The sequence below is a fragment of the Momordica charantia genome (assembly GCF_013281855.1).
Source record: "Momordica charantia cultivar OHB3-1 chromosome 1 unlocalized genomic scaffold, Mcharantia_2.0 BLBB01000001.1, whole genome shotgun sequence".
Classification (NCBI taxonomy): domain Eukaryota; kingdom Viridiplantae; phylum Streptophyta; class Magnoliopsida; order Cucurbitales; family Cucurbitaceae; genus Momordica; species Momordica charantia.
In genome coordinates this window covers 13959421-13970503 of record NW_028275157.1, presented here as the reverse complement: position 1 = coordinate 13970503, position 11083 = coordinate 13959421, and the positions used below count along the sequence as shown (strand labels likewise).

Here is an 11083-nt window from a genome sequence, read left to right as displayed (position 1 = left end):
TGTTGGCTTCAAATATTTGTAAACAATTGTTGTTGAACCATAACATTGCCAACTTTGGGTGAAGGACTAATCTTGAAGACTTTATTCGAGCTTAAAAGATTAAAATATAATGACACGATGGAAGGAAAGTGAGAGGACTCTCACCGAAGATGAAATATAGAGTTGCTATATTCTTATGATTACTGGAGAACACCCATCCGACCGAGTACGAGTCCTCCGAACTTGAAAACACTTGTTCACGTGAATCCCCATGAAAAAATTCGAAAACATTTAGAACAAAAAAATCTCGAATGGCTCGCTGAACTCGTTGAATCAAAATTCATAAACTTAAAATTAAATTCTACCAGAGAGGCTTAATTTAATTGCAATTAAGATTTATCTATATTTAAATGTCTTCAACACAAGTTTAATCAAACAGATTAAACAATAATATAACTTGGAACTCAGCAAACCCAACCATTACAAGTCATAGGTTGAGCTGATTACAAGTTGGATTAATTAGACTGAACTCTCTACGTAACCAATTCTTTGTTTCATCTTAATTCCTATCATGGAGGACTGACTTGGTAAAGAAATTTATGGGCTTAACTTTGCAATAAAATAAATGCAAAATCAAGACAGAAAAATGAAGGGTGTTCATGAAATTACGAGCAAATGCTTAAATTAAAATTTATAAACCTAAAGATAGTCAAAAATGGATTTAGAGGGAGCCTTTTCCCCTTCCAACCGTGGGAAAACACTAACTTTATTGTTACGTCCCCTTATTATTTTCCAACATTAAGATTATTTAAGCTACGTACATATATATATATATATATATGTATGTATATATATATATATTAGTATTGTCCTTCGAGATCTAAAGTGTCAATCTCTTCCAGAAAAAAAGTTTGTCACATGAACAATGTAAAATTATGCCCATATCATAGCTTCTGCAAGACGAACCCTCCGCTACCGTTTGTAATTTCTCCATTTCCAGGATTGGAGAATGTACACATAAACTTCGTCCCTTCACAACCAGATGAATCAAAACCCAGCTCCTTCGTTGAGGCGCGATCAACAAATAATTGAATCTTCGAACCACCATCAATAGACATATAAATATTCCAATGTGGTTTAAAGCATTTCCCTGTCATTCTTCATTTTTCAATCTCGTCCGAAACGTTGGCCTTTCCCAGATAAACCAGCTGCATTTCCTCTCTCCAGATCTTTGTTTTTTAACATATAATAAAAATAAAGGGACACAGAGATGTAAAATTGTTAGGTGACACCGACGAGGAAAAATAGAATACAGTAACAGAAAAAGATATATACCGTATCACGGAATTCCACCCTAATGTGTGGCACATTCGTTCTATGAATATCATTTCCTGCTGGTCCTCTCTTGTAATATTCTTTTCCAATCCAATGTGACTGCAACAACAAAGTTGAAATCTCAAAGATCCCGAGTATTTGTGTGGGATAAAACACACATCCACATGGGCAAAAAGCAGGCATTTGACTACCATGTAAGCTCGTAGGAGTTTAAATCTAAGTGGCCACCAGGACAAAGATAATATCAAATATCGGCGAATGGGAACTCAATTTAATTAGTTTGGCTCGTTACATTCTGTCCATAGCTTGCTATCACTGGTCTTGATTTACAATAAAAGGAAAAAGATAAACATCTAGGATTCGGAGGAGACAACCAAATGAAATAGCTCAGCAGTAAACGCATCTATTCATTCATTCCCTTGAGGTTGGAGGTTCAAATCCACATCCCACACTCAAAAAGAGATTCTAAGGAGACAAGTAGAAATCATTTATGATTCCCATCGAACATATTGAACTAGATCATAGTTTGATGCATCATATGTGGGTGCAGGAATTAATAAGAGGAATATTTTCACTGCATCATATATTAATGCAAAAGTGAATTAATAATTTAGATGACTTGGGAGTTCTGTACGTACCTTCAGAGCATGAGAGAAACCTGATTGGTAGACAGAATTGCGGGCTATTTCACATAGGTCACAAGAACTTAGCTTCCACACCTGTAAAATAAGATTTTAATTTAATTATTTCTTTTTTAGGAAAACCCCTTCATATTGAGATGCATGAGTATAGACGAGTTGTAGATAACTTTTGAAGGAAATACTTTTAGGCGCAAACATTTCTTATATAAGCACTTTTGGGAGAGACATTTATTAAGTGCTTCAAAACCGTGTCTAAGCAAACACTAAAAATTCTAAAAAGTGCTTTTAATGAACTAAAATCATTTTTTACCATTCTAAAACACCCCAACTCAACTCAGGGAAGAATGTTGAAGGGTAAGGTCAAGGAAAGATAACTCACCGAAGCAGCAATGCTATATTCTTCCACCAGAGGTTCTTTTGTCAAGTGGATTTGAAGAGGGTCGTCAGTAGAAAGAGAGACATTAAGACCACGAGAGAAGAACATGGGAAAGGGATTTCGGTGATAGTCCAGAAATAGGGAGTTATTGCTCAGTGGAGACATAGCCAGACCAACCTGTTAATGCACGTGCCGTGTACGAAGTAAGTGATGGTAATGGTAATGATGAATTCTGTGAGTTAATTGGGGGAAAAAAACTGCCTCGTTACCTGGGCTAGATAATATAAATACTGAAGCACTGGAGACTTCCTCAAATTGATTCCATGTGCAATGCTATGAGCAGTTAGGAAAGTTGCAGCAAGGTGGTCAATATCACCCGCCTGAAAAGAATTCTATACATGAGATTGTGTAACAATGTGACATAAGCATCAATTTTGAATAAACTTCCCAGGTACCTCTCCAGAATGTGGACGAAGATTTATAGTGGTCATTCCCTTCGATTCACGAAGCTGAAAAGCAAAACCAAAAGTTATCAACACTTCAAAAATTAAACATCGAGGAAGCATAGACCAAAGCAGCAGCCATGATATCAATACAAGAAACATTGAGAACCCCAAAAAAGGGCGAGGAATACAAACAAAACATATAAAACACCACATATAGAAATCACCTATATTGTGTTGAGAATTATTATTACTTGTTAAACTAAGCTTAACTAGAAAAGTCATCACGGAGTCGAGTAGTTATTAATAATAAAGGTTTAGAAACTTTAAACATAAAGACTTGATCCCTCTAAGTTTCACAGGCTTGTCTAAAATGTCGTAAAATTATGTTATAGAGCATAAAATTTTGAAATAGGCTACTTATACCACATTCAAATAATAGATTGCTGCGTGCTTTAAGATTTGGTAAAAGATAAATATCCCCTGAGAAAGGAGATATATGGTAAAAGATAAATATGACAGCAACATAAGGAGCTTAAGATCATTTAGTGTAATCAACCTTGTTTAATGTATAGAGATTGGCATAACAGTAATAGACATAGTATGAGAATGCGGGATTGAACACATTCGTCCACTGAGCAGGCGTCGGCATGTGCTTGGTAGGGCGTCTTTCAGGCTTGCTTTCATCATCAACCAAATCCAAACCAACAACCTGAAATGTTTCACAAAGGAGAAAATGAAAATTTAAAATGTTACAAATTTAGTCAACAAGTTTTATGATGTAACGTAAGTTGCTATAGCAGGATAAATTAAAACACAATCTATCAACAATACTTTCAAATGCAACCATATTAATAAATCTATAAAACATACTTAGACGCTATCTTCGTTTAAACAGACTGATAAGCTCCAATAAGATGAAAATTGAAGATTCTGTTGGGAGAAAACAAACCTGTTTCAAGAAAACATGCAGCTGGGGATGTGAATCTGGATCTACCGTCACCTCAAATAACGGAATAAAGATGTTATCAAGAATGTTTTGGAATGAAGTCACAATACCCATTTCCTTATACACATTGTAAAGTCGTGGCAGCTGAAACAAAAACCATAATAAAATAAGGCAGAAATAAATAGCATCTAAATTTTGATCCTCCGATACAAAAAGTATGACAAGTTTTTTAAAATAAAGTTACCGTTCAGTGTCCTAGTTGATATGTTCAAGAAAAGAGCAGACCTAGTAGGATGCAATAGTACGCCATATGTAAACTTACTAACAAACTAAAGGATTAGTGAAATCCCCAAGTATGCCAATGTGATAGAAATAGAACCTGAACACTAACAATGCATTGAAAGATAAAATATAGAAGAACTACCATAGCTACCGAATTATCTCCCCCTCACCTTATTTATAACTGAACTCCAAACCCAATTACTAATATACCCTTACTATCCTGATAATATCTCCAACCTATCTTAATAGCAATCCTATCAAAATGACGATAATTTGCAGCTCCTCAGCGAAGGATAACAATTAAGAACCGCAAAAACTCTAATTTTCACAAAAAGCATAAAAGTAAAAACTGTGACACAAATTTGATGAAAAAATAATTTCCAAGAAATAATGCAACTTTTGTTCACTTAACAAAACCAATTACCGTACACCAGAACCAAATTTGTGACAAGTCCAGCATATATGATAAGCCAAAAGGAGGTCCTTTTTGTGCTTTTGATTACCTGGATCAACCATACGACATTATCGCTGTACAAATCATTATTAATTATCCAACTGGCCAGTTGATCCCATTCACTTTGCTTCCTTCCATATATAGATATCCGGTATTCAGCCATCTGCATTAAAAGAATGAAACATCAAACATGGTAAAATAGAAAGGCATCCATGTCTTGAGAGTGGGAAGGACAATACAATATTTCCATCCACATTTTTGCACAATAATTATTTTCATCTACATTATACTTGCATAAAGTTATCATGGGTTTGTTCTCATGCATCCATGCCATCTAGGTTTTACAGAGCCATAAACATGCTAGTAAAAATTTTGTACCAATTCATTAGCTCATCAGCTTTAGTTCTTCCAAAAATGCATATGCCCATTCATGGATGTATTGATGCATCAGAAGGATGCTGGAATTGAGAGCAATCTATCAAGGGAGTATCACATTTTTGCTAGCTGATCAATGTACCGCACCAATCTCTCCTTGTTTTAAGATAAAGAGTGATTCAGACCCTCTGACTACTCCCAAACATGGACATGACATGTAAATTTTCGGAAATTAAGACAGATGCAAAGGGTGCAGGGTGAAAGATACTGTACACGATCCTGGACATACTAAAATATTTCAGACTGGAAAATAATAGGAAAGAATTCATAAACATAAAAATACCAATTGTATCTTTACAAATTACATGATCTTTGGATGAATTGGCAGGCCTTTTTGTAATCCCCAACTTTCGGGATTTCTCCTTTTATATATTTCATCACATCAATGAAATATTTGTTTCCCATGCCAATTATATTACAATTACAATTTTCTAAACGATTAAATATCATGAAATAGAAGTTCTATAGAGACATCAAAAAACGAATATTGCACGCAAAATATGAATAAGAAACAAGTATACAGAAATAACTCCATCATTTCTAATTGCGCAAGTTCATTTAAATTTTAAATCCCCAAATGGTGTTCTGTAGGTACAATTTTTAGTACAGTGAAACAAGGGAGGTAAGAAATGTCTCGTCTCGTGGCCAAACATAAACCATTGCACTTCACCAGATCAAAGACTGAAGACAAGATAATGATATAAAGCAGGCTGAAGGCAAATTCTTCTTCTCTTCAAGAGTTAAGACTTAGGTGAGCTTGGGTTGCTTGGTTGAGGGATAAATTAGCAAAGGCGGCTTCATCTCCTAACAACTGTTGTTCCTTTTTTTAATGGGAGAATCCCCTCAACTTTGTTTCTTCTCAAATTTTGTCTAGTAGCAGTTTCCTCGTGCTTCTGACCGACCTTTTAAGGGTAGATATTCTTGAAGGGTGGACTGCTTATAAAATACCCTTTGGTCATCTTACTCCTCTCCCTGTGAAAGAGCTTTTTGGTTTGGTACATGATGGTGAGCTTTCATAAAAAAGGGTCATAAGTGTAAAGACAGAGTCTGTAAAGGAAATCTGAATTGAAAGAGACTTCTGGTTTGGCTCTCTTCTCATTCTCATGTACCAACCGGCACCTAAAAGATTTTGGAGGCTCCCCTCAATTACATTTTGGCAAATGCTTTTTTTTTTCTGGAGGCTCAAGCAGTTTTGGGGCAGATCAGATTAGGTTCATTCGTACAGAGCCAACATCATAGAAATTACTAAAAGCACACAGTTGACAGTCAATTTCTTTCTACCCTTCCCTCCAAAAAACTAATCAATATGCACACAGTTCACAAACAGCGACTACATTTGAGAAATCTTGAGAATAGACCTAATATATAGAAATTAAAGCCACGGCATAAATCAAATGAATCCATAACAGCGCATCCAACTATATGGAGGAAGAATGATGCACCTGATATTTACTTGCGGCAAGATCAGAAAACACTTGTTTGGTCAGCTCGCCAAGGAAACGGCCTTCAAAATGACATCCATTAGAAATATAAAAAACTAATTCATTTGTCTAGTAAAGTTGCTTGAAGATAAATAAAAATGACACTATACCAACAACCACATCTCCATTCATTTAGACCAGCAATAAAACACTTTCATGCTATCATGATTCATTAATGAAAGGAATGACGATCAAAAAGGATATGGCAAATTTTAAATATCGTGAGGACAGAGTGTCCATGTGGGGCATATAGAGTTATTTATTTGAGAAAATATGTTCATATACCAGTGTAGAAATGAGGATTGAAGCCATCCAATTATCTGTCAACAATATTTAATCCATAATATCTTTTAAAAAGATTGAAAAAATCTTACACCTAACAGTTGAGAAGAAAAATCAATACATCTACTGCAAATGCATGGCTTTGCAGATTATAAATGCTCCTTAACTGATTACAGTAAGTATATCACAGACCCTTAACCCTAAATTGACCAACCAAATATGTAACAAAGGAGAATGTGCGTGTATGGCATCACAAAATCAAATGCCATACTATCTCATGTAAAATCTAATAACTTGTAAGAAAGCAACATATACCTTGAATTAGATTATCCTGCTTTAGGAAAATCTCCCTGAGTCTACTTTGACCGCAGGGGTTGTATTTAAGATTAAACTTATCAAAGCGATGAAATGTGCTCTTGTCAGCATGAACATCCAAGAGGTCAACATTTAAGTCGTACCTGTGCTCCACATGTCAAAAGAAAATAATAATCCACGCTCAGACATATTTAATAAATGTTCAGAGTGGATAAAAACAGTCTCTCTTTCTTTCCCCTTTTTGGATGATGGTTCTTCGTTATCAAAGAAAATGGGTAAGAAAAGACTTACCCAGATAAATCCAAGCTCTCAAACACTTCTTTCAAGGTCAAATATGTACCATCCCGAAATATTACAACCTAAGTACAAGAATATATCAACCATTATTTTTTAAAAATAAGATAGATAATTCCTGAAAGCAGTTCACGAAATGAATTTTAAGATGCAAGGCATCAATCTATACAATCAAACTAGAAACGGGAAGAGATGCTTGTCAATAAGTCAAGAGTCATATTCCTTACCTCATCAGGCTCTTTTCTCAACTTGGACTTTATAAATCTTAAGAGATGTTTCTGGTTCATGCATGCCGAGTGATGAACGTGAGTATCAACTTTCCTGACATTATAAAAGTCACGATGTGGAGCACTTTTCTGAGCTAGAAATTCCTTGTCCGCGTTAAGCATCAGATGAAGATTGAATTTCTGAATGAAGTGAATGTATAGGCATATCATCAAGGATACAAAATAAAAAGCATTAACAAATATTTCAATAACTAAAAGCATTATAGAACATGTACCTGTTCGAGAAGGTTCAGTCGATGGTGGCATAGAGTTCTAATATTTCCTGCTGCAGTGACTCTAAGTATGTGATGAAGATCAGTAAAAAAGGTGGTTGCATCAGCAACAGGAAAAAGTTCTTCCTTCGCTGCAAATAATTTAAACAGTACTTGTAAGAAGAGCAATTGAAAAGAGACATGCGAAGTTCATGGATCATAGCTACCAAGAAACGAACTCTCATATTCTTACAATCTTTGTTTGCATAGACATGAATGACCCCGTCTTCCATCTCAAAATGATGCTGCAGAAAGGGAAACACATAAAATGAATAAGAGAGAAAATAATAAAATGTAGGACCATGACAACAAAGAACATATTACTAACATGCAGCACAATATACTAAATTCATTTATCAATGATGACAAACTCACATCAGACTTGCCCTCCGGAGAGTATTGAAATGGATCTGGATTAGGTTTTGGTGTACTGGGGTCAGATATGATTTCTTTCTCCCATGGAGCAACATCTTCCCGGAATACATATCTTTTTCGCATCTCAAGGCATTCTTGAAGAACAAGATATGATTCAACTTCATCAGGTAATGGTACCTCTACAAAAATCAAGCCAGACAAATAGAAATATATTAAAAATTATGTCAACATGAATATGAGAAAAACACAATTCACTTTTACTTCATTTACTAGCCACTGAGCTAGTTCCTAATAATCCATACAATACAACAAATTAAATGACATGCTTACTTAGTATTGTGTTTTCTGGTCATTTTCACATTCTTCATGAAAGATTATGTCATTGTGCAGCCATAACACAAACAAATACACGTGCGACCATGTTAAGCACCTTAAAGTTATGACTATGTAGTATTATCATCTAACGGGCAGGGAAACAAAAGAAATAAGTCACATAAAAAGGATCCAATTAGCAATACCAGATGGGGTAATTTTGAGCCGTACAAAAGTCTCTTGCTCCGGCTCTTTCCTCAAAATATCAGCTGCAATTGGATCAGGCTGAACACCATGAAGATCACCAGATATACTATGAGATCGAATCATACTTGAAGCAGCCAAGGCTATCTGTTCTCCACTGGCATTAATGTGGTCGGGCAGATTTTCAAATATGCCTTTACATTCAGGATTCTGCACGTGGGAGTTAAATGCAAAACTGTAAATACTCCTAATCTTAAAATGCCGTTTGGTGTCCACAAAAATAAGAACGTTTAAGGGAGTTATGTACCCACCGCACTTCCATTAGTATGCAGATATGCTGAATTTAATTTTGTATCCTCGTTCATATCATCAACATCATCATCATCAGATCCTTCAACACTCTCAAAGGCACTCGCACTTGCAATAGGCGACTTCGGTGAAGTGGGCCTGATTGATCTCTTTGTAGAATTTTTCCCTGATATAAGTGTTTAATAGGGGGGGAAGTACATTAATATATATTAGCAGCCTTGCCACCTTAATGTCTATAATTGAAAAAAAAAATGTCGAAAATTTTGCTATGATAATTCAGACAATCTGCAGTGCTCCTGGCAGAATGAAGTCATGAGTTGTGAAGTTGGACTTGAATGAAAAACATGAGCCAAAAGGACAGTAGAATTAATTGATTTGATACTAACTATTTTTAGATTAGATGGAAAGCCATGGGTCACCCCCATGACCATCCATTGGCATTTCTTAAAACACACAAACTAAAGATGTCAAGCCAAAAATATATTTCCAGAATGAAACAAACCAGAGTGGATTGCTCGCACCCATGGAATAATCTCCTACCAAGCATTGCCATAGTGGATGAAATAGCTATGCCATCTTAAAACTCGTTGACTTGAGGATTTAGATTACCATACTTGTTGACTGCCTTAAAACCAAAGAAACTAAAAACTTTAAATTTTTAAATAAGAAATGAGAATCTTCAAGCTTTGATCTCTATCTATTTTCTACACCATGGATTGTCATACTCATACCAAATTCTTCGAGTGATCTCAATGGTAATGTAATCCGTTCTTGTTCCAAAAGAAAGGAGAAAAGAATTGAAGGTAGACATGATATTATGTTACAGACATGTAGGAGAATTTAGGAAGAAAATATTTAATAATAGGATTCTAAAATTCATGAGGTGATACTTCTTGAATAACAGCGGCTTAAGAGTTTAATGAGCTGAAGAAGACCATATTTAATTTTCCAAATACAACGAGAACTGCAGTACTATTCGTCATATGAAGATTAAACACTCCTAATTGGGAAACATAATGAAAAGACGCACACGTAAAATCCTCGTATGACTCAGTTAATGAGCTGAAGAAGACCATATTTAATTTTCCAAATACAACGAGAACTGCAGTACTATTCGTCATATGAAGATTAAAACACTCCTAATTGGGAAACATAATGAAAAGACGCACACGGAAAATCCTCGTATGACTCTGTTATGATTCAGACAGTACATCAACCGGGACTCACTAGAATTTAATAGTTCATCATGATTCTAGAGTTAAAGATAATACATCAATTGAATAAATTGAAACAAAGCAGTGATAAACCCTCTGCCTCAATTGTTTGGAAATAAAAACGCCATTCAGGCATCCCCTCGAAATCCAACAAAACCATAATGCACAAACTAATATACAAAACTGAAAAGGTTTAATGTATTCAAGTCCATGAATCTCCAGGAGAGAAATCCATCGAATCCATACCTTCAGGAAGTGTGTGCAGCCTCGGCAGCCCAGCAGGAATCACGTCCAGCAGCACCGAGGCACTTCGCTTCTCCTCGCCATCAATCCCGCTGGAAATAGCAGTAACGTCCGGCAGAGAAGCCGAGCCCCGCCGATTGTAACCGCTCCCCTTCCGGCGCACATGACTGCGCTGCTTCTTCGAGTCCACCTCCAAGCTATCCTCCCGGTCCCTCTCCCTCTCCACAGTCTTGGCAAACTCAAGCAGCTGAGTTAGGGTTTTCCGGTGCATGTAATACGCGGAAACAGCGACGACGGAGGCCCCTATGAGAGCCGCCATGGCCATGTGCAGCGGATAAGTATCCATTGGAGTTCCCTATCTCTTCACAGCGGGAAAACGACACGTCGAACCAGAGACAGAGGTAGGAATCCTTACAAAAACAGTACGCGAAGGCCAAATTATTAACAGGGCACCGATTTATTCGAACGAAGGAGGCTCTGCTACGATATTTATAGAGAAGAGATACCAGAGAGAGCGCAGAGACTACAGAGAGAGAGCGAGAGAAAGAGATGGACACTACGAGCTTTCTCTCTCCTACTCTGCCCTGTGCCGTCTCCAAATTTTTTCCCTTTTTTTATTATT

General features: G+C 36.2%; 1 protein-coding gene across 1 annotated transcript; it reads right to left on the bottom strand.

The window, feature by feature from the left end:
* Positions 1-635: 635 nt before the first annotated feature.
* On the bottom strand, positions 636-11061 carry FAC1 (AMP deaminase, putative / myoadenylate deaminase). The gene is made up of 19 exons (XM_022295896.2): positions 10465-11061; positions 9007-9170; positions 8698-8905; positions 8180-8358; positions 7998-8049; positions 7769-7896; positions 7494-7673; positions 7264-7331; positions 6973-7115; positions 6337-6398; positions 4509-4622; positions 3727-3867; positions 3334-3486; positions 2787-2840; positions 2601-2711; positions 2335-2508; positions 1953-2033; positions 1315-1413; positions 636-1208 (listed from the first exon to the last, which is right to left on the bottom strand). Exons 1-19 carry the CDS (start codon positions 10805-10807, stop codon positions 1140-1142), a joined length of 2523 nt encoding a protein of 840 aa, XP_022151588.1. The 5' UTR covers positions 10808-11061; the 3' UTR covers positions 636-1139.
* Positions 11062-11083: the final 22 nt, after the last annotated feature.

Bases quoted from the DNA above. Each gene is read 5' to 3' on its own strand.
- FAC1 (XM_022295896.2), bottom strand. From the start codon at position 10,807: ATGGATACTTATCCGCTGCACATGGCCATGGCGGCTCTCATAGGGGCC. The intron at 8,050-8,179 runs GTGAGTTTGTCA...CCCTTTCTGCAG, and splicing joins CTCCGGAGGGCAAGTCTGAT to CATCATTTTGAGATGGAAGA. The intron at 2,712-2,786 runs GTACCTGGGAAG...AATTCTTTTCAG, and splicing joins TTCGTCCACATTCTGGAGAG to GCGGGTGATATTGACCACCT.